The 25,131-nt window shown below is 32.0% G+C and overlaps 2 protein-coding genes and 1 pseudogene across 5 annotated transcripts; 2 read left to right on the top strand and 1 right to left on the bottom strand.

Annotated features, from left to right (window-relative positions):
- Nucleotides 1-315: 315 nt before the first annotated feature.
- Nucleotides 316-17,267, top strand: LOC105838914. 3 transcript variants are annotated; one of them, XM_036282414.1, is made up of 11 exons: nt 316-977; nt 5,111-5,339; nt 6,298-6,572; nt 8,090-8,365; nt 10,516-10,768; nt 11,976-12,265; nt 12,358-12,594; nt 12,679-12,774; nt 13,467-13,568; nt 14,115-14,173; nt 15,065-15,231. In XM_036282414.1, the coding sequence occupies exons 2-11, from the start codon at nt 5,132-5,134 to the stop codon at nt 15,084-15,086; spliced, it is 1,818 nt and encodes a 605-aa protein (XP_036138307.1). In that variant the 5' UTR covers nt 316-977; nt 5,111-5,131; the 3' UTR covers nt 15,087-15,231. The 3 variants fall into 3 exon arrangements, with proteins under 3 accessions (XP_036138307.1, XP_036138306.1, XP_036138305.1); XM_036282412.1 differs by lacking the exon at nt 14,115-14,173 and having other exon boundaries at nt 672-977; nt 15,065-17,267; XM_036282413.1 differs by lacking the exons at nt 13,467-13,568; nt 14,115-14,173 and having other exon boundaries at nt 320-977; nt 15,065-17,267.
- A 118-nt stretch (nt 17,268-17,385) lies between these two features.
- On the bottom strand, nt 17,386-19,756 carry LOC105838912 (60S ribosomal protein L11). 2 transcript variants are annotated; one of them, XM_036282415.1, is made up of 5 exons: nt 19,627-19,756; nt 18,335-18,505; nt 18,103-18,252; nt 17,885-18,032; nt 17,386-17,564 (listed from the first exon to the last, which is right to left on the bottom strand). In XM_036282415.1, exons 1-5 carry the CDS (start codon nt 19,630-19,632, stop codon nt 17,437-17,439), a joined length of 603 nt encoding a protein of 200 aa, XP_036138308.1. In that variant the 5' UTR covers nt 19,633-19,756; the 3' UTR covers nt 17,386-17,436. The 2 variants fall into 2 exon arrangements, with proteins under 2 accessions (XP_036138308.1, XP_036138309.1); XM_036282416.1 differs by lacking the exon at nt 19,627-19,756 and adding an exon at nt 19,531-19,590.
- Nucleotides 19,757-20,914: 1,158 nt separating this feature from the next.
- Nucleotides 20,915-25,131, top strand: LOC118644475 (annotated as a pseudogene).

Raw genomic sequence — 25,131 nt, forward strand, 5'->3', positions numbered from 1 at the left:
TGATATTTTTCTGCTTGTTCTCTTTTTCTCTAATGTTTAATTGTGTACTCATTTTATTTTATTTTTTTCAAAAATTAATCTTTTTCTTCTATTTTTTAATACGACGATCAGTTTTGTCGATAGTCTCATAGGTGTTTGTTTCACTATTTTATACGAAATCAATATTTGAACAGATTATTCATAGCTGAACTTTCTGCACTTTTTATCTTTCTTTTCTTCTTTCCTCTGACAATTGATATGTTTATCTCATTTTAGGTGTAGAAGATCCAATGTACTATAAACGCAAAAAAAACTTCTATCAGCGATATAAGTGCCAAATAGCACAATGACGCAAACGTTCGCTTCATCTCGTCGACAGATGTCGCGTGCGGTCCACGACAGTCGGAATTAGATTAGATTGCGAATTGTTGTCTGTCGATATACGCGACATTCGCATATGACATTGCAATTATTACAACTCTTTCGTCGTGTTCAACGTCACGTGTCACGTAATCCGTGTCACGGCCCTCCAGTGCTTCTCTCAAACGGCGCGTATTTCAGCCCGAAGTTCGCGCATCTCACTTCACATCGTCGCGGCCACTCGCGGCAACGTTCGCGCCGCTTAGGTGCGATCGTATCGCACAGTGGTCGAGAGAGAGAAAGAGACAGAACGAAAAGGGGATGGGGTGGGAGTGCGGGAGGAAGGTGCCCGATCTCGCAGTCGCGAATCTCGTGCCGACTTCTTCGGGAGGACCACGTGGCCCGTTCAGACTAGAGTGACAGTGGGTGTTCGACGGTACGCGAGAGTTGACGTTGCGCGCCTGAGAACGTGTCTTTCCCGCATGGATTTGTCGAGTCGCTCGCTCGCTCGCTCGCCGTGATACGGATCGCCAAGACTCGGGGGGAGAAAAACGGTGCTTACGAGGAAACAAAACAGTGCAGAACGGACGAATGATCCGACGTGCCTCTCCCGTGATACCGGTGCACTTTTCACCAAGGTGAGTGCCCGCGTGAGTCTCCCGACTTTCCCCCTCCTCGCTCGCCGGATTCGCGATGCATATGTTACGGCGGCGTCTCTTCGGTGTGATGTAAAGGGAGGGGAAGGAGAAAGAAGACGAGAGTGCAGTGTTTTTTTTAGCGTCGCGTGACGAGAAAGACGCTCGCATTAGATTGACAATAGATTCTTTTCCTCTTCCAGCTGCTATCTCGTCTGCTCGTCTCCTTCAAAATCGTCTTTCATTTGTTTTTCTTTCCTTCCAGTACGATCTTCCGTGATCTTGCGATTTTGTGGGAATGGCATTATAATGTTTATAAAAATGCAATCTGCGACGCATCGCGAGATATCACGGATCAACGACAAGAAATATATACGAAAAAAAAATATATATCATCGCCAAGAGTCGAATGATTTTCTCACGGAACAGGAAATATCCTCGAGATACGTTAGCGTACACGTTGGCGAACCATTCTTTTTGCGCGAAATAAATGCTGACTCTTCGTATCGCTCGATGCTAATTACGAGCATTCGCTTCCTAGTCCGTTAACGCGCCAATTTACGTATAATTGTTTTACTTGCATGTTATATAACGCCGCTGTATTTCGCCTCGATCGATCGCTCGAACGCGCGTCCGTATTATACGGAAAGCATTATCGATCCGTCCGTTTGAAGGGTTATCACTTTATCGATCTATCGATATATCGTATTCAAAAAATCTGCTCGGAATTTTACAATGTGCACTAGAATGCAAAAAGTGTATTATTTAATTATTTACGAAATATTAAATTTTAAAAGATTATTATTTGTATTCTCAATCTTCATTATTTTATCTTTTTCATCATTAAGATGTAAAATGTAAAAAAAAATTATTGCCATCTGTAGAAATATAATCAATTAAACGCGTAACATATAAATAATCTGCATTACGTATATGATGTAAAGTATGTTTTACGTGTTATTTATGTAAACAACAATCTAAAGATTCAGATTTTATCGGAAATAGTGAAAATTTTATTTCATCTTTAATATTTAATATTATTATATATACTAAAGTCAGTATTAATAAAATAAAACTATATATAATATTAAAAATAAAATAAAATTTTTACTATAATCAATATTAAAGTATTAGTATCAGTACTAACGATCTTATAACTTAATTACTTTTTTCTGTATTGTGTTATTTAACTTATAATAATTCACATTGCCTGCCTATATGAGAAAAGATTTGTGTAAAATATAACATAAATATTACGTAAATGATCAATACAACTTAATCTTGAAATTATTATTCTAACCGCCTAGAATAGAGAGTGAGAGAGAAATCAATATTTTTTTTCTTAATATAATTTCATTACTGCAAGCACATTAATTTTGCATATTGATCCCGGTAGAAGGCGAATAAAGAGTAACGAATTGCGGAAACGGGCAACTAATTATCTAACTTTCGCAAATACAGAATTAACAAATTGCATTATTGAAGGAACAAATCAATATGTTCCCAATAAAGTACAGATCGGCAATACTACAAGCGCATTAATTCTGTATTGATTTATCGTGAAAAGCGAGTAAGGAGAACAATTCACTGAGGTACATGGACGAGACAAAGATATTTGTCTCTTACGCGAAATTATTTACGCCATTTACGGAATCCTCTATGTACTACATTGGCCGGATTGGCGAGGTAAACGCTGCATAATGTTGCAGAATAGCCTTGAAATAGAACGTGGCCCGATCGATTATTTTATTTCGATAAAGGTCGCGGTTTCCCTTCGCGCCTTTCACTTCATTTCGACTGTCCTCCGTTGCGGCTATCCAAAGTCGAGCGGAATTATCCGGCGTTCCCAGCCTCGCTTTCGTAAACCCGGCGATGTCGAAACCGTCGAGCGTTACGATCGATTTATATAATGAGGCTTCCTAACTGAAATATTCCATCTTTTCATTGCAGATTCGAACAATCTTATACAGAATAGTCCGAAATTTTTCCTTTTTTTTTAGACATGAAAAATATTTGAAAACCACAAATAGGGACTTGCAAAAAATAAGGAACTTTCAAAATAAGGTAAATTAAAAGAATATAAATGAAACTAGATGTATGAATAATATAAATAGAGAAATTTTAAATAATCAGAGCTGAATATTATTTCTATGAATTTATATACATTTTTTAGTTCTTCAAACTAATTATTTTCAGTTTTGAAACAGTCCTGAACTGAAGAATAATAATGTCAAATTAAATTGATTTTCAAGGACTACGTTTTAAGACCGGCAGTAAAAGTAATCAGCACACAATTGGAAGAACAGAAATTGTATATAAATTTCTAGAAATTTTATTAAGTGCTCTTGCTCTGACTTTTTAACTTGCATTTAAATTAGAGACTTTTAAAATAACTTAAACAAATGCAAATTAATTCGGCCGGATCGAAGTTTGTATGTAAAGTAACTTGGCTTCCATGCCGATAAAAAACGAATAAGGAGAGTGATTCGTTGAAGTAGTTAGTAGATGATTTTGTGAATATCTTACGCGTGTTTATAATAAACGTTTTTACACGAAATTATTTACAGAGTCCTCTATACCATATTTAGCTAGAAATTTTTTATTTCGATAAGTGGGATACTTATGTATAAATTGTTTGTATTTATTGTTACAATGTGGATTTATTACATTTTATGACTGCATGCATTTTTTATTTATAGTTTTTTGGAGCTTTGGAGCTATAAATATATTATTGCAATTTATACTATAATTTATATTATAAAATAAATAATTTCTACAAAATAATTCTTTGCTATTTGCTTATAAAATATAACGATGATTATTATTACTTTAACTTGCGATATCTTATTCATGAATGTGCTGTAAAAAAGGATAATTGTATAATGTACTATACATACATAATATAATACATTATACTTCTAATACTTCCAATTACAGCTTATAATTATATTTGTACGACTCGTGGACGTTTGTTTTTAATTTTTTGTATATTTCGAGAGGGTAAAGTCAAAATGTGTTCGAGAGATTTGCACGTATACAATCCCTTTCAAACTTTTTTTGTAATCCTGCTTATTCTAAGACGCGACACGAAATTACGGTTTTGTATCCGGCTTCCGCAACTACCGCAAAGATGAAATACACGCGAAGTTAACAACTGTATGACACGCTCAATGCACCCGACAATTATGTGAATAACTTTGTCGTGGTTACGTGCGGAAAATATGAGTCTTAAATTTGTGTACGCAATTTATTTTGAATTTCTTACAGATTTATTATTTATAAAATATTATAAACATAACTTGTTAAAATTTATATTGCTTTCTATGTATAAAAAATTTAATTTGAACGAGGTTTATGAGAATTTAATTTACACAAAAGCGAGAGAAAGTAAGATTGTCAATGAATTCCATGTCTGAAAAGATTTTATGTCCAATTATGAATCTTTCTGACCTTAATTTAGATCAAGTAAAATTCTTCACGGGAAAAAATTAATTTGGAGAAATTAACTTGTCCAAAATTCAGGAAAAACTCGTGCTGAAAATCAGAACCAATAGTTTTGACAGAGACCTGACCTAGGTTCAGCGTACGATAGCACCTCCGTCCAATCGATATGTTCTCGACCTCGGCTAATACCGTTTCTTCCTGTTTGCCGAAGGATCATTTATATTACTGCGACAGAGGTGTCTAGAAGAATTTGCTCGTTAAGATAATTTGCCGACACAAATAATGATGCATCACATCGGTTTTTTATGAGCTAGATAAGACTTTAGGCAAGGTAAAATTTTTAGAGATAACATTGTGATTGCACTTGAATAAATATTTTCGATCCAACCGAAAAACTAGATTACGTTAGATTATTTCTTAACATACAACCTTAACATGGATTTACATGATACCGTCACTGATGAATAAATAATTTGAAAATAATTATTTATTAATAAAGTAAAATGAATAATAATATATATCTGTAATTAATATAAAATAAATATTAATCTTATTTTGCATTGTTTTACGCGCATTTCACTGTTGCCATCTTCTGTTTCAAGATCCGTCGAAATCTTTCATCTCAAGATCTGAAAAAAATGCGAGTTCTCGATTCTCCAAATAATAAACAGGCGCGTTTTTTCTCGTATCAGGTGATAGCCGAGACAAACGGGATGGACAGAATGGCTCGTTGCGACGAAGAATCTTCTCTGCAGTCTCTGCAACCGGTGCACCCGGGTCAATCAACTCATACTGCTGTTACCTCGACGTCTCCCGTGACGCCGATCCTGGCAACGTGTGTTGCTACCGCGACCGACAAGGTCACTGCCACTACTACCAGTTCTACCCACGTGCCAGATGCCGGATCAGCTGGTAGCCCTAGTAAGTAGGATGGAAAATCCTCCACAGAGATAGATTACGTATGCATTGATTAGCTTCCAACGCTATTATTATTTCGTGAGGCTACATCTTCGAATATTCGAGAGATTTTGTCAGATCTGAATATTTTTGGATCTAAATATTAATTTTAATATTTTTGACAGATCTATATTTTTTTTGTTTCTTATTATGCATGCATAAACACAATGTTTTTATTCGCAGAACTATTTAGAGAAGTAATTGTTTCTATTGTCCATCTTCCACTTTTTTCAACCGTTTTATTTTGTTTTTATACATACCACTTTCATTAACTGGTTTTATTGTATTGTTTCTTTCCTTTGTGCTCTTTATTTATTAACTGTCACAACTTATATATTATGAAAATTGACTTTTAGAGTACCTATTTCGAAGTGTTTTATTCATTAGTTTTTTCGTTTTTGTATGTTTTTTTACAATTTTAACAAATTCAGGTACTTTTTTCTTCTGAAGAAATTTCTATTTCTACGTGTTTTTTTGCGTTTAAGAATTTACCACCAATGGAATACGATCAAGACATAGTAATGAATAAAATCTTTCTAAAATTTAAGATTTTTTAAGTATATTAATTAAAATTGGATATCAAAAGTATTATATTGTTATAATCACAAAAGTATGTAGAAAATAAAATTTTAAAAGATTAATTTACAATTAATATGCACAACTCCAGTTTTATCGCCGAAAGTGATTTGACCCATACTCCTTGGAAGGAGATTTATTTCATAATTAATAAAGGGAGCTTAACTTTGAAAGACTAATTGATTTTTTTTCCGAGCTTTTAGAGAGAATGATTATCCTCGAATCAGATTACCCTCGAATTCTTTGAACTTTGAAAGCGAACAGAACCCTCTCTGCCCAGTCGTTCTCTCGACCGCGCTTTCCATCTCCCGCTATTCAATTATTAACTGGAGTATACTACGAACAGCTACCACCTCGCCGCCGTCTCCGTTGGACTCCCGTATACCGAGGCCGTCGCCGTCGGCTCTGCGTCGCGCCGCGAGCTTGCGCTTGCGCGGCGAACGTCTACCACCACATCATCCGCGAGCAGCCACCGCCAGCACGGCCCTGGTCGGCCACCAGCACCATCCCCGTCGTCACAACCATCTCCTGCAGTCGCCGCAGCAGCAACATCAGCTGGATCACCGTCTCTTCCCGGTCATCACGGAGAATGGAACCGACTCGCCGCGACAACGATCCTTCGTGAGTAGATCACCGCCGATGTGTACCTCTCCATCGAGAAATTGTCACCGTCCGGAGAAAATCATCGACTTGCTACGCGCTACTTACACATAGGCTTCGTACTTCCGCGTTAAGGGTATTGACTGTGTCGCACGGCCGTTCGAAGGAGGAGGAATTTTGGCGGCGAATTGCAATACTTTTTATACCGCTCGAAGAAACGAAAACTCAAGAGATAAGGGTAGCTCTGCAATTCCGAGATTGCATTGTGTTATTAAGATCGAATAATTTATAACCGAACGACGTACAAGCGCTATCGGAACTACGCGTTTTGCTCGTTGCTGAAATGTAACAGAATATTTCGCATGATTACTAGTCATTCGTTTCTTTACATTTTCATATACTCTTTCATAAAACGGAAAGCGCATATTGAGAGTAGCACGGAATTTACGGCCGACCGCGTTCGAAGATTCGCTGCTCGACGAGTTCTCTATAGAAATTGGTCTCCGGCTTTTGCGTGTAACGTATGTCAGAATCTCGAATGGAGACCTTTATCTTTGTTCGCGTTTACCATGGCTTCAAAACAGCGCTCGAAGTTCCGTTGATTAATGGGTAATTTGCACATAATTAAGCCACAGTAGTCTAGCCTGTCTACCTTTGCGTGACGGGATAGGTATAGTCCGGAGAAGTATCATTATTCCAAGTGCGGTAAATATATATAAGAAATCATCCAACAGGTAGGCAAGTCGTTATAAATCCACCCACGTATCGATTTCAACGAACTATTGTATACATAAACTATACGTACCTTACCTCTTTTTTTCTTAGCCTTTAAAAACCCGGGCATTTTGAAGATAATCAAGAAACGCGTTAATAAAATAATTTTTTTTTTCTAATCCGTTCAAGAACTTCAAAATTTTATATATGATCGAAAAACGTTAACGAAATGACTTATTTATAACTAATTAAATTAAGGGGACAACAGACAATAAGCACAGAATTGTGCGATATAAAATTAAATTTCTAATATCTCCTAATTGAACTTAATTTAGATTGTACTGGAACTAGTTTCACAATTTCTATTCCGGATATAGCATTGGAAATAGCATTTGGAACTTTTAACAAGCTTTCCTTGTTTAATAATTACTATAAAATTATAATTACACTCGATTTAACGTAAATTTGTATTAAGTTATATTATTATATTATAAAATTATATTATATTGTTATATTAAATTAGACGCTTAAGTATGGTTTTTAAAAACGCGGCTTAAAACAAATGCTATATACTTCAATTATTGATTTAGCCGTACGATTGTATCTAAGAATCTCTTGAAAGTTTTCAAGTTATTCCCACACTTCATACGACCATTGATTCAACTTCAGCCATTGTAACGTTACGCGATTGTATCTTTCAAACTAATATCGTATATCATGAATGACATATTGTACATACATTATCTATTTCATTCTATTCTATTTATATCTGTTTTAATGAGTAGCATTAACGGATGTTGTTAATAAAATGATGTACCGTTCAGAGTCTCTCACTGACACCGGTGAGGCCGCGGCCAGGTCACGCGGCCTCCGGGGGAACAGCAGGAGTCAACGACGACAGTGATGTCGAGAGCGTGAAAAGTTACAGCAGCGCTTGCAGCACAGCGAGTGCCTGCGAGCATGCCTCCTTCGCATTGAATGGCACCACCTGGTCTGGTCGATCACGAAAATATGTCGTGCACTGCTCGAATTATGTCGGTGACAGCGAACATTACCTCACGCCTACTCAGAGAGCAGCTAAACAAGTCCGAAAGTTTCAGGTAATTAAGTCATCATGATGAAAACAGCGGCAAATTTTATTTGTTACTTATTTCATTTTTAAGCAACTTTTGGATGCTCAGTATTATTGCATAAAATTATTGATCATCTGGAGATTATATTGAGTTTGTTTTGAGTAAATTTATCTAGAACAAGATTTCTTAAAGTATATAGGAATCCGCAAGTCAATTTTTGGTGGATCGCAAAAATTAAACCACCTGTAAAAATAATTAGCCTTGAATAATTTTTGCTTTGAATACATAATTCGTGAAATTAAAAATATTATCAATAAAAATTGGGAATAAATGCATGTGTCATAATTTAAAAAATAAATTTATAAAACACAAGAAGACGCGTAGACGCTCAATAATATTTTACAATATTTCTTTAGATCAAGTTTCTCAAATTTATGTAGAGTGCGAGTCATTTTTTTTTAAGAAAAAAGTAAATTGATTTATTTATGCTACTTCACGACTCTTACTTTTAATTTTTAGATATAATTATTAGATATAATTATTTATTGTATTTACTAAGTATAGTTTTATAAATTTACAATAATAAATTGATTATTAAAGCAATATGTAAATAACAGAAGAAATAAGAAGAAATGCCATTTTTCGACCTATATCAGTACGTAGTTTACAGAACTAAAAATATTTAATAATTGATAAAAATATTATTAAATACCAATATTTGCTTTAACCGAAAAATGGCATTTCTTATTTCTTCTGTTATTTACATATTGCTTTAATATTCAATTTATTATTGTAAATTTATAAAACTATATTTAGTAAATACAATAAATAATTATATCTAATAATTATATCTAAAAATTAAAAGTAAGAATCGTGAAGTAGCATAGATAAATCAATTTACTTTTTTCTTAAAAAAAATGACTCGCACTCTACATAAATTTGAGAAACTTGATCTAAAGAAATATTGTAAAATATTATTGAGCGTCTACGGGTTACTTTAAATTTCTCTCTGTATTAGCGCTTTGATAGTTCAGCACATTATACAAAATGTCCTCTGTCTCTTGAATTTAAAATTATCATTCATGATTCTTTATTTTGAAAAATGTAATTTTTGTAAGCGATGATTAATAATTATTTAATCTGGAATTTTTTAATAATTATATAATTCAGTGAGAAGCCAATAAAACTTAAAAAAATAATCAAATATGCATGTATACTTAAGGGTCTATGTATTTAGCTTAAAAAATTGATTTTTTTATATTGAAAATCATTCTTTACAGTCTTACGAATATGGGATAAAAAGAATTAATGTAAAAGTTACAAACAATAATGTGAACGGAAGTACGCTCGAGTTAGTTTTTCTTCAATGTCGACATAATAACTCGAACAGTATTTTTCAATAAAAATTTGTTTGTAATAAAATTATTTACTGACTGTCGAACTTTTTTTAATCTATAAAATATATAAAAATTTTAAATTAAATAATTCAGTTTCAAAATTTTTTAAAAAGAATTGATTTTTTTCTTTAAAATTGCATATTTTTTCCAAATTTAAATATTTAGTTCGGTAAGTCACACAATTATTTTATAAGCACGTCCTAATTTTAAAGTTAATCTACAATGCTCTTTGTTTTCTATTTCTTGTTTTTGGTCTATTGCTTATTTGCTTTTTGTGCATTATTTTGTGTTATATTATACTTCTTGTCTAATTATGTTTCTTATCTCTTTCGTAATTCGTCAACTTTTATCTTGCCAATTTTAACAAAATATTGTGCGAAGAGGCAAAAAGGCAATAGAAAAAATAAAAACAGGAGAACGGGAGGCAAAAAGCACATTGTAGATTTATCATTATAGATTCGATGAGTCTGACCAAGTCGATCGTGAAGAAAGAATTTTTTGATTGAAAGGTATTAGAAAGAACATGTTTAAATATGTTTAAAATTGTGGAATGATAATAAGAATTAATATTTTTTTATTTTTTACATCAATAAAATACGATTATTTCTAAATATTAAATTCTAAATATTAAATTTAATTTTTCTTTTCACAAAGAAAATTATAAAAATTAATAATTTTTCAGTATCGAGAACACAATATAGTCCTTTAACTATTACATTATTTTATTTCTTGTCTTATTAAAAAGTGGTTGTTGGGTATCCTTATCTCGATTATGTCCAGGCTTTGTTGAAGGACGCGCGCAAGGAGATTGAAGAGAAAAATCAGGAGATCTTGCGTTTGACGAAGGAGGTCGTAGAATTGAGATTGTACAAGGCTTCTCTAAACAGTCCAGATGAGCGAACGGATAGTAGCGACGCTATCACCATACGCGAGAACAATCCCTTCTCACCGGAGTCGCCGAGCAAAGATCTTCCCGATGAAGGCGCTGCGGAGAAATCCATCGTCAGCCCGGAAACGCCGGAGAAACGTATAGGTATCCAGGGAGAAACGCGAGATCTGACAGACGTCTAGTAGACATCTATCAGACGCATCTAAGCTAGATCGATAGACTCATTTAGATAGATGTCGAAGTAACTTTTTTAGACGCGTATAATAGACGTCTAATGGACGTTCTGTGCAACCTTATTATAAACGTCTAATAGAAGTTCTGTGTAATTTTATTATAGATGTATAATAGATCTATCTTTATACGGAGAGAATTTTCTCTTAGAATTTGTTCTCAAAATCGGTGATAGTCGTGGGACAATACGGACTTCGAAGAATTTTACTATACTTTTAGTAAAATTTGGTACAAAATACTAAAATTTAACCAAAACATTTTACATGCAGAATAGTTTAGTTAGATTTTACTAAAATTTTACTAAATTCCACCAAAAGTATAGTAAAATTCTTCGAAGTCCGTGTTGTTCCACGATTACCATGATTTTGAGAATAAATTTGAAGAGAAAATTCTCTCCGTGTATAGTAAAAGAACCAATTTACTTATTAATAAATAATAATACTCATTTATAATATAAATACTTTTTTTATTCCTTTAATTAAATACTATTTATTCTTTAATAATTACATGGGAGTAATTCATTCTTTAATTAATTTTAATTAATATTAATAGAATTAATTAAAAAATAAATTACTCCTATATAGAGTAATAAAAATTCAAATTAAAAAATAATGCAATACTTATTAATTTTTTAAAAAGTAATTTTTTCTTTACTGATTAATTATTAAAAAAATAATCCGAAATAGAAAAAAATCGGATTAATTATTTGAAAAGTAATGCGTAATGAACAAAATCGCATTAATTATTTAAAAAGTAATGCGTAATGAAAAAAATTGTATTTATTATTTACAAAGTAATGCGTAATAAACAAAATCGCATTAATTATTTAAAAAATAATGCGACAATTTGACGTCTTTTCAAAATTATTATATCATTTACTTAGACGTCTATTAGATGTTTATTAAACGTCGAAAAGTAAATTGAGCTCAAAAAAGTGTTTTATAAACAATGCATGTTAGAGTGTGAAAATTAGGTTTTAATTGTTTCTAAGAAAACTCAATGGCATAAATTCACATGACATCTAATTAAGATGTTTCTAGATGTAATTTTATATTAGATGCCCTCCCCCCCCCGACATCTAATGAACGTATATCCATCTTGCATTTCTGCCTGGTTACAGATCTACCTTCATCGTTGGCCGATTCCGGACACTTCGAAGATGGTTCCGTCCATTCGAAAGACTCCGTCTGCTTGCCTGAGTCGCAACCGGAGATTACTATCAGCGTGACAACATGCGCTAATGCGGTATCCAACGACATTGTTCCCGATACGAATCCTGTGACGCCAACAAATATAGAACGAGATGAAGAGAGACATCGATTAGTTAGTCATTATGAAGATAGAATCGAGGATATGCATAGACGACATGTTGATGAACTGCAGGAGCTAAAACAGAAGCACAACGACAAGGTAAAATCTTTCATTTGACTGATTATAACTTTATCCTTTTTATTTTTGATGAGAAAAACGATTTGTTCCATGATATCAATGATGATATATAGGTGGAAGGTTTGTTAAATCAACTGTCTGAGGTCAATACTCGCTATTGCGAGATGCGGCCGGCTATGGATATCGCCGAGGCTCGCGCGCGTGAATTAGAAACGGAATTAGAGGCTGTGAAGACTGAGCTTAATGAACAGAAGACACTTTTGAGTGAGCAGGAAGAAAGAAATAAGCAAATGTACCTGAAAATGTATGCCAAAGGTCAAGAAGCCGCGCGCATTGAACAAGCCGATCAGGTAAGTGCGCTAGATACGCCGAAGAAACGCAGAGATGAACAACGTGTGTAAAATTGATACTCATTATTTTTCATAAAATTACAGATATTTGTGCAAGCACATCAATCACCACCTAAAGTCACCGTCGCAGAGTTGCTTCAACAGCTAACGGTCACACAAGCTGAATTAGAGAATGTTAAGGTGAGATGTGTGATTTATTTATAATCTATGATTTTGAAAAGTGACAAATATGGCAATGACATAACAATTGATTGAAAATTTTTATTATTTAATATAAGATGAGAGACTAATGATTATTAATATTAAATTATTATTAGAACTGTTAGTATAATTTTGAAGCATTTCAAACGCCAGTTTATTAATGATAGTCTTTTTCAGCGAATTCATCACATTTTCATTATCATCAATGAGCTTCCATAATTTTAGATTGCATTATATTGCGATATTTGCACAGAATGAGTTTCTTATTATTAGCTCGACATTTACATTCTTATTTTTCTTGCTTATTCATTAGTAGTATAGTTTTCTATCTTTTTAGATGCATTTCATATTCTTCTAGATTTTACCTAAAGTAACGAAATTCGCGTAATAACTGATTTTCTCACTATTAAGAGAAAGAGAGAGCGAGATTTGCTAATGATTAATTATGCTAACACAATAACACGCCTAATAAGGTGAATATCAGACACGGTTTTTTTTTACATACAATCAGCTTTTGCATTTGTTTCGTAGACATTGTTCGATCATTTCTCACATTTATCACATTTATCACATTTATGAGGCGTGTACATCACATTTCGAGCATCCTCGTAGTTCACAATACTCTTGTACTAACGATGTGCCACTTTTTTTGGTCGCTGCTCACACTCCAGGACACAAGCTACTCGCCTGAACCTCACATTTCAGCCGAACATAGCCAAAGTTTATTAAGCGCTCAGGAGGCTGTTTCTCTCTGGGTCCTTGGCACACGTAAGGTCTGTATTTTAATTCGGTTACGAAGTGATGACGCAATTCTCATCCACCTTTTATCGCCCATAAAGTAGCAGTTGTTCGCATATATGATGCACCGGTATTCTATCAATGTTTTATTGCATCAAGAGCTGATATTCCAACACACAAGCAACATTTATCATTGTTTTCTCTTATAAATTCTGAAATTAGATAAGTAGATTTAATTGAAAAATTTTTTTATAACATTAAACAATTTGTTATTTTGTAATTTGTTATAATATGTAATGTAATTGTAATTTATTATAATTGCGTAAGTATTATGTTTGAGTAATTGTCACTTATCCATAAGTGAAAGGTAATGTTGACTTTGAAGAAAAATCTTGTATAGGTATGTTATCGTAGGGTGATCAGTTCTTGAATAGATAAGGGCGTGTGGAAAAGAGCACGATTGCGCTCCTCGTATCTCCTTTTTTCCTCTTTTCGCGTTAGTGAATGCTTTGCTGCAACAATTGCATGCGGATCATTAAGCACAAACGTAGATGGTTTATACTTCTATACGTTGCTCTTAGATCGGGCGATGTTATCCAGTGCACTTGGAAGAAACAGCCTCTTATTATCTTCTGGCAATGTAAGTTTGCACGAGCTTACAGGCAATGCACGCTTTCATCATACTTTCACTTATATTGTATACTATATATATTTGAATCCAGATAGATCGATTTAATTTTATTTGATCTTAATTAAAATTGCACTTAGCTAACTTAAAATTATCTAGATAAAGAGACAATAAATTACATATAAATATATCTTAGATAAAGATTTTATTTTAAATTTATTTAGAGAAAATATTAAGTTATAATTGTTTTATCTAGGTAATTTTAAGACAATTGATGTGAGCCAACAATTCAGATTATAGAACCAATATATTTATATTTTACTTTATAAATTTTCACTTCCTAAAAGCAAGAGTTCTTCAAATAATTCAATTTGACAAAAAAGGTGTCTCTTGATTTAGATCCCTTTTAATTCAAAATATAACTCGCATTATAATGACTGACAAAATTCTTTGTAAAGATTTTCGAACTACTTGTAATTTTGGGGCAATTTTTACATTTCGTTATTTTCTGACTTATGCAATCTGTCATTATCACATAAAAAATTCTATTAAAATAAATGATAACTTAAAAATTGAAGTTAAGAACAAAACTTCATATTTGTTATTCACATTAATTTTTTATATAGATAATGGCAAACATTGGTATTAATGTAATATACATATATGTTACATCTTAATATCAAATTGATATATATATTTTTTTAAATTATAAATAATATAAAAAATTATATCATGTTAAATCCTGAAAATAAAATACACAAAATGTGACGAAATATATCTGGATTTCAATTTGATAAAATATAATCATATGTATGTAATAATTATACACTTTTCAATTGTTTACTTATATTAATGATATTTTAACTTTGTTTTTTAACGAATGTGCCATTCTGTTTCCATTAGGCAATGTATAGGCGTATTGTAGAGGCAAAAAGCAACCAAGGTAGTCTTGATGCGGAAATTACGTTGCAGTTCCTAAAGTCGGCAATCTATTATTTCCTAACTGATAAGGAGAATCATCACGGTCACTTAAATGCTATTGAAAGTATTTTGGGCTTTACGGATGCGGAAAGACACAACATCGATAGGCACTATCGATCGGCAAGAAAATAATATTTTCTAAAAGCTTTTAATATAAAACGTTATATCATATTATTGACGATGTTATCCGATTTAACCACCCGAATTTCAAAATTTTAGTTTTTGGTTATTTTTTAAAAAGGGACATTTTAATGCTCAAAAAATTTATTTTAAACTATGGATATATGAAATATGTATCATAAAAGCAACTTGCTTCTTTCGTTAAAATTGCTAGCTGATCTATAAAAATATATGGTGTGTAATTTGTAAATTATAGCTAGTTTTCTAAAATGTTGCTTTTACTTCTATATGTTTAAAGTTCTGGGATTTACAGCATAAATTATATATGTACATACAGCTTGAATAGACTGAAATTGTTTACGACTGTATGTGACATCGATGCTTTACGATGGTCATGTATTACAAATTGATATCATTTGTATTGCATAACTTGCTCTAAATTATGCTCCAAATTAGTAGATATATAAATATCCTAGCTATATTTGAGTAAAATATATTATCTAGTTATTGTAAATTTCACCCTTTCAAATTATTATTATGCATTTGCATAATACGATATTTCAAAATTTGGCAAGAAATATGTGATATATAGCAGTTAAGTTGCTGAGAGTTTTCAAGTGGAGAATATCTTTATGTAATTATTTGAAATGCATGTCCATCCTTATACAAATGTAAAAGTTTAATATATCTTTCTCGTTATTACGTGGAAATCCCCGAACATAAAAAAAATAAATTTATTAATATATATTTACTTGTTATATAAATGAAATATATATCTATATACACATGTATATATCAGGATAAAAATTATCAGAGTTTTTGTCTTTAAACTTTTAAGTATATTACAAGAAAGTGATCTTTTGAAGCAGATCAATGGAAAAAAAAATTACTTAATTTTACATATGCACAGTAACTCTGACTCGTCCTGTATATATATTATTACCTATAATATAGATTCTATATCAAAGTCTGGTGAGCTGACATCCAGATAAGGTAACAATATGGAGACTGAAGGATATATCTTGCCTTTTTATCTGCTCAGCTTAGCTTCAAATTAAATAGGTCGTGAAAAATTATACAAGTGCAACTACTAGTAAACGTCAATAAGCACATTTCCTACGTCTTATCATAATTATAATTCATTTTTTACAGAAAATTTCGTGTATTTAAATTAAAACCAAAGAGTAGTGGGGCAGTTAATTATTGAATTAATATTTGATTATAATTAATTTTAATGCTTGGCACCATTAGATTAAAGCTACTTTTTTTATTATTGAAACGCTGAACTAGTTTAGCAATAAAAATTAAATATTTTCAAATTAAATATAGATAATTTGTTTGCTTTTTAATTTTTATGTTATGATCTAGAATTTTGTTTAAAACATAAATGAAAATTATTTCTTTAGCATATTTTTGTATTTTGAACAAAATTAATCTTTGAAAAGTGTATGTTTAAGGTGCCAACAATATGAACGTTAATAGCACATACAAATCGCTTTTGAAGCAACTTGTCCTCTCTCTAACAAGTATTTTATAAATCAAGAAATAGAAATACATTAACAATATCTACTATATCAAAACGTCCATTTCAAGAAAACAAAATATAGTTTCGTATAATATGTAAATGCGATCAAATTTCTCTAACTCCGAGATAATGTAGATAATGTTCATTTTATAATAAAGTTCCTTTTATGTGAATGTTATAATGCTAGGCCTAAGCTCGACGATAGATAACAATAGAACTGAAATGTCATTCCATTGATTGTCTGAAATGATTTCCATTGATTGAAAACTATAACGAGAAATACTAAGAGTATTTGATATTTTTAAAATAGAATATTGTGCGATTTTGTTTCCGATACCATATTTTACGCAATTTATTATAATGTACAGTAATAAAGTCACATTTTACTTGTTCCTTATTTTTATCTCCTTGATTTGTCACACTCGTCAGTGTTCTTATGTATTGTGCAATGAGAAGAAATTAAAATAAAAATTACGAAGCTTTATATGAAGTTTTTTCTTATTGCTGAAAATTCACCAAATAATTACATATTTGAACAAATTGGAAATATTGTACCGATACTAGGTTCAGATAGATTATCAAAGAATATAATAAACAATTTTTATGTGAAAGTTATTTACTAAATTATACAATATAAAATACATGTGTATTACTTCCGTCCTGTTATAATAATACCATCGTATTTTTGTTGGAACCACTTCATAGCATCTTCTTTGGTAAGTCGATGTTGGAAACCGACTTTACCAGTCTTCCTTCTTCTGTAGGCTACGTTAAATCCTACAAATTGAATATATTCGACAATTTAGATTCTTGCGTACTTATATTAAACTTTTATTTTATGGTAATTATATGTGATTATACATGAATTGTAATTATACATATGTAAATATCTAAATGTTCAAAATGTAGTTTCAATCCAGTAACACGCCCAGTAAAATGAAGTGGGTGTGGGTTGCAAACATGAAACATTTTTTTAGCACATTTTTTAAATATATAGACACCACTATAAAACAAGGCCATCTATGATGCAAGTTGTGCAATATTTAGATATTCATTATAATTAAAATCAATATAATTGTACTACTCCAATTACTAACCTGGACGCCCCAGTACAACGTAAAAATCTAACCCATAAATACCAATACTGGGATCATATTTGATTCCCAAATCGATATGTTCTTGAATACCAAAACCAAAGTTTCCAGTACAGGAAAAGTTTTCTTTCTTCAATTCATATTCCCGTACCTGTAAACAAGTGATACATTAGTATTACAGTAAATGCAAATCATACATATTTAAAGGTTTCTTAATTTACCTTTAAACCACGTTCTAAAATTTCTTCGGCTTTAGCGCCACGTACAGTACAATGCACAGCTATTTTTTCATTACGACGGATACCGAATGAACGCACTGTGTATCGAGCTTTAGAAAATACTGGCTGTTGGCCGGTCAATTGTTCCAAGACCTATATAAAAGTTTATTTTAACTTTAAAGTGTTAATTATTAGAAATGTTTCAATAAAAATAGAGATGTTTATAAAAATATACCTTGGCAGCACGCGTCAAGCGATCACCAGACTCACCCACACAAATATTTAGACATAACTTTCGAATTCGGACTTCGCGCATTATATTCTTGGATGCATCTTTTGGCTCCTTCTTCTGTTTCTTCTCATTTTTCTTCCCACTCCTCTTTTTCTCAGGTGCTTTTTTCACATCCTATGATTAAAAGTTATTAATATTTATATAATTTATTATTTATTTTTGTAATGACCATCGTCGTGTGATGTGCATGTATTGATTTCTAATAAAATAATAAAATTAAGTAAAAATGATTTCTTTTTATTCTATACATTCATAAAATGTCTATTTAATAACACAATAAAAGTAGAGTAAAAGCAATTATTTGAAGAAGACTTTTTTAATTGCTTATCAGGCCTGATCTACAATACATGGAGTAAGCAAGGAGTAAGAAGAGTAAGGTAATTTCCTTCTGCGCTGTGATTGACTGAGCGTTAAGAAAAGCAGGAGTAGAAGTAAAATGAAATGAAAATAATTTATTTCGCTTATGCCCTTACACCAGCTTTCTTACACTGTTAACCCTTTTACACCTGATCTTACTCCATGCTTACTCCAGCTATTGTAGACCAGGATTTAAGCGAGGTCTACAATACACGGAGTAAGCATGGAGTAAGAAGACTGGGCGTAAAAGGATTAATCCAGTGTAAGAAAGCTGGCGTAAGGACGTAAGCGAAATAAATTATTTTTATTTCGTCTTACTCCTACTCCTGCTTTTCTTAACGCTCGGTCAATCACAGCGCAGAATGAAATTACCTTACTCTTACTTCTAACTTCATGCTTACTTAAGCTATTGTAGACCAGGCTTTAGACTCAGACGATGATGTTAGCGTAACGAAGAATCCATGAAATTCAAAACGTAAAAAAAGAAAAGGTTAACCGGTACTATCTATTTTCTCAACGTTGATAAAACATAGTTTTAACAAATCTATATATTAATCAAAAAAATTTTTAAGAACGAATAAAACTCTTAAACTAGAAATTTTTTATAAACTTAACAATAAAAAAAAAATATATATATATATATATATATATATATATATATATGCCAATGTAGATTAAAAACAAGCGTGCATTCTCATCTGTCTATTACAGCAAGTTTCAAACATTGACGCTTTAATTAAAAAATAAATAAATATTATTGATAATTTCTGATCGTATCATACGTTTTTAAGTCACAATGATATTTAATAGAGTTGAATGATGTAAGAGATACATGTGGATTAAAAGAAGTTTCTTCGAGGCAAGAAAAATAGACTCACCGCCATTTTAAAGAAGAACAGAACCACAGAACGCCGCCGCAGATGGCGCAGATGTGAAACCAGTGAAACAGCGGAAAGCGTTTCATGACCAATCACAGCAGGGCACAGCTAATATAGTAAAATAGATAACCAACACTTTGCTTTAAAATAGTGTTTTAAACGCCACCTGGGCGAATATACATGAGCAAACTAAAATACAATATGGCCGATATATATGTATATACAGAAAGGAACCTGAGAGCCGCTGGCAAGCAGACTTGGCGGTACTCTGCGCTAGTCGACGCCACTCGGCGTTGCTAGGCGACCGACTTGTTGACTCGCCGCGCCTGCGCACGCCGCGCCGCTGCCGCCATGTTGCTCCGCGCTCCAGTCACGTACGCTACTCCAGCGCCAGTCGGACGCTCTGTCGACTCCGTGCGTGTCTCGCGTTCAGAATTCATTGTGCGCAATGTTGTGTTGAGAGTGCCGTCGTGCTAGCAAACGATACGCGAGTCATGTAAGATCGTACGTAGCAGAGGTCGTATTCCTGTGTAAAGCGGCATCGTGTGTTTGCCTTCGGTTTCGAGTGAAGTGTTAATTAGCGTGCGCGTCCGAGCAAAGTGTTTGCTCGAAGGGGATACGTTCGGCAGAATATCGCGAGTGCCAATTAAGTGAAGCGCTACATAGTCGTCGTGCGAGCATACAAAATACAAAATTTTCGAAACAAATTTGTCTTTGTTCGTTGTATCTCGACGCGTAATTTTCATTCAAACGGTTTTCTCACCGCTTTTCTCGGTCTGCGTTTCCACGAATTAAGTTACGTGACGTCACGCCACTCTTGTGCCATGTTGATTTTCGCCGCCAATCAGACGAGTCGTCCTTTTCACATATTTTTTCAAATGTAACGGTCGCGCCAAGTGAAATTCTCGTGCGTTTACGTTTTACTCGTGTGTGATATATTATCCGTAATATCGGGAGTGCCGAATAAAGTATCGGGCGATCGTTATTAACGTGCGATTCGAGAATAGCAGGATGATGTCAGCAGAAAGCGGCATCCATGGAGCGACTCGGTATTCCGGAAAAGGAATGCAGCAGTAGCAGCAGCATCAGTAGCAGGAGCAGCGACAGCAATCGGTGAGTGAATTTTTATCAAATCAATTAATTGAATTTATATTATGTGGTATTGCATATTTATAGAACACGATTATGCATATTAATTTACATAAAACAAATTTAAAATATGAATGTATATAATTGTAAAATTTACGGGTATAGCATGAAACAGAACCAAATAAACGTGACCATAGCATAGAAGAGACCTAAAAAGTCATGTACATTACCTACGGGATTCATAGATATTTGACTACATAGTTCAATGTGTGCATATTTTGTGCACATAGAGGCGTTGATGGAGGAAAACACCAAAAGCACCGTCGCGATGACCGTTCTCTAGGAATGAGTAAAGAAGTGTCAAATAACCTACAACGAAAGTTCGGTTGACGGCACGGTAAATTACAAAAAAAAGACCGCTCTCGGGTTCCTCTCTAATTTCTACACAGAAAAAAAGTAAGTGATCCATTTATTCATATATCTTGTATATGAATAAAATAATAATTTAGAAAATTTGTGTCTATTGACTAGAGAGTCGAGTATGAACCGATCTTTCAATAAAATTTTTTACTACACTAATAAAACTCTTATAAATACGTGTAAAAGTTTAATTTTTTACATACATTTATTCATTTAAAAATTATTTATCTAAAACAGTAAAATAGGGTAATTTTTGTTGCTTAAGCTATTGGGAGTTATATTTGTTATTGTTTTTTTCTTTATATCTATTCACTTTATTTTAGAAAATTTGAATATTTACAACCAAAAATAACAATAAGCAAGCAAGACTACTAAATAAGAGGTAATGAGAGACACTAATTGTTAAGAATTGTAGAGCAAAGCTTACTGGAATGCACATATTTAATGTATGCCTTTCGATGGATGATGTATGCGAATAGAAATAAAATTATCGTAATATTGTATTCTTTTTTTATTGTTTCTTGATTCTTAAATTTAAATTACAATTAAAAAAACATCTGATGTAAGAAATGATCAACATTTACTTATATGAATTAAAAGACTAAATAATTAATTATACAAGTTTAATTCGAAATTGTCTGAATTGCTTTTTTAAATCTCTCATAATCATCCGTCGCCTTCTCTTCGTTATCTTTTCGTTTTCCTCGAATGTAGTGCATTTTTTCTTTTTTGGTAATGCATTTTTTCTTGTTGCTGGATTCTTGCTGCAACTTCTGGAAATTTGAGTTTTCTAACTAATGTTGACTAAAATTATAATAAATTTCACTCACAATTTTATACCTAACATAAAGAAATTAAATGTATAAAAACAAAGAATGCGTAGTTAGTAAATATAATTAATGTAGTTAATAAATTTTTGATAACTTAGGAATTTTATATGTATCATGTGTATTCCATGTTTTAACAGTATTCCTAAACCTAAAAATTTATTGCAATTATTAATTATAGCTAGGGTAATTCAACGAGAAACCTGACATTTGTTAAAAGAAAACTGATAAAATATTGAGAGTTTATCTACTTATGCTGAGATTGCTGTGATACAAAGATGCCGATTGCAATAAAACGTGACTTGCTGTTCAAAACATTGGGTAAAACATAATGTAAGTTACATTTTTTATTGATTAAGTTCTAAATTATAATATCAATAAGATTGATTTTTGTAGGGAATAAAATTTATTTACTTGAGTTATTGCTAAGATGGGATTTGATATATACAAATATATTTATGCTCATTTTACATATTAGACAAACATTATGCTCTGACCGAGTGTCAATGAAGCGAATAGAGAAGGAGTGTGTTTATTTGAAGGTACATACATAGCATGACAAGTTACTGTCATAGGAGTAAAAAGTCATTGTACGAAATATTCGCTGAGTTACTTTGATTCAATAATAATCCTTAAGTGTTGAAAGTTTATTTATACATTGTGAATATATAAATTATGTGTATATATGTATATATGATTGTACTTTTATACTTTTATTTTTTCTAATATTTAAGTTTTATTTTAGCCAACAAGGAATTTGAAGCATTATGTTTCAAGTTTGATTTAGAGCTGGATGAAGTAGTAAGTATTTGATCTTTTAACTAATAATAATAATTATATTTGCATTAAACTATACAATAATTACTTGTTTTTTTATGAATAGACAATGGAAAAGCAAATGATAACAAAAGAGTAGGGTTTTGACCAAGGTATAGATGCGTCCGAAGAAATTATCAACAAGATTAATATACTTGCCAACAGATATGATCTATTATGCTTGGAGACTCTAAATATTGAACTACTTATATTTTTGTATAAGTAAATATTATGTAATATTTATAGTTTAGACAAAAAAATCATTTCTTAAATATATTCAAAGATAATATTTAAATATCTTATTGAGTTACTTTTTATAGACCATACAAAAGTACTGCAATTGTTAATAAAAAACAAAACACAATGCATAATCACGCAAAAACTCCATATACAGAATGTTTGGCAGGATTCTTTAAATTTCACTCTTTAAATGTTCTTCCACCTGTTGCTGAATACCTTGTACATATATATAAAACCTTTTTTTCTAAACAGGATGTCCATCCCACGTTACATGGCAGTAAAACCAAATGCAGTAATGAAAAAAAATGTAATAACTTCAGAAGTACATGTAATTCTTTTTAAAATTATATCTTGATTAGCATTGAATAATTTGATTAATGTAAAAAAATATAACTCATCTCATTGTTTCAATGCTTAAAAATAAGAGGACATTTAGTTGCTGCAATTTTGAGAGACGTTACTTTGATGCAAGACTTACAATAGTTTTATTGATTTAAAGTAAGTTGCATCAAAATATAGGAAGAAAATGTAGTCTAGTGCTCATGATTTGCATATAATTAAAGGTCTATTTCTACATGATACTAGACCACCATTAAAAATACGATTCAAACCACTTAATCAAGATAAAGTATACACAGGAGAAGAAATTATGCAGTTATATGCAGTAAGTTTCTTTCTCCTCATGTTTATAAATTCTATAAATAATTGCAATGTAATTAAACGGTCCCTTTTTTGAATCTCCATTCTGGAAGACCAAAGATCTGTCTCATGCAAATTATGAACTTAAAATTTGTGTACAGAATCAAATTCACAATCTGTCATTTACGAGTTTGTTGCTTTCACAGCCATACATTGAGATTCCAATTAATGTAAATAATTCTAATTTCTGTAGAAAATGATTCATATATATTCATGTCTAACTACGTTTACAGACACATACACAACTTAAACAGTATTTACCTATCATAAAAGGCAGTCCTGTTTATCTTATTATGATAGTAATGGAGTTGTTTTATCTCTGCCTTCTATCATTAATGGAGATCATTCAAAGTCACACTTAATACAAAAAAATATTTTTATCGAGTGCACAGTAACTGATCTTACAAAGGTAAGTACACTTACATTGTTTAATTTTAATCTATATATTTATTTACACAAAATACATAAAATAGATGCTTTAAAAATAAGATTCTATAATTAATATATAAAATATATACGTTATATATTATACATTATTACATATTGTAATTAACCTGTAGACAAAGATTGCGATGGATACTTTAGTTTGTGCATTTATTCAGTATTGCAAGACCAAGTAGACAGTCGAAATTGTAGAAGTGGTATATCCTGATAATTAAACTTTTTATTAATCAGAATTGAAGTACCGAACGGAAGAAATCAGTTGCAATAAAGCGATTAATTACATTGGCATTGAGTACGCGATCGCACCTTTTCCATCATGCATGTAGAATAATGATTACGAGATGACAGTTGCAGAGGTGCTATTCCGTAACCATTTATCGACAACTATCGATGTCGTTAAGTGTCTTTGCACACGTATTTTGATATATGAAAAAATATGCGCAACGATACTTAACGACATCGATAGTTGTCGGTAAATGGTTACGGAATAGCGGTTCTACTACCAACAAACAAGAGACCGAGAAATCTCAATTGCAGCACTTGTGGTTGCAAAGTGACAACATTTAAAAGGTGAAACAAACTCTGCAATTATATTCAACCTTTCCGTAATTGACGTACGTTACAATTTACATTTAATCTTGCTACTTATTTTAATGATACAGCTAACTAGATCAGGCGAACAAGAAAATTATAGAGTGAGAAGTCACCTTCTTCATCTGACGGTATCTCTTGATAACAGTCGATTAGCTTGTTTAATGGCTGATTTTGACATGAATTATTATGTGGTTCGTTACCACGAATCACTTGAAAGAAGAGGAAAAAAAATAGAATACTTAGTATTATAGGTCATATTAGTCTTCTTCGTCGTTCTAATTGAAAAGAATGTGACGATTTTGTGCTGAAAACAATTACGTTAACAATCTTATGTAATTTAATAAAATAATAAAAAATTAAAAAATTGATCACTTTA

This window comes from Monomorium pharaonis, chromosome 2 (genome assembly GCF_013373865.1).
Source record: "Monomorium pharaonis isolate MP-MQ-018 chromosome 2, ASM1337386v2, whole genome shotgun sequence".
NCBI lineage: Eukaryota > Metazoa > Arthropoda > Insecta > Hymenoptera > Formicidae > Monomorium > Monomorium pharaonis.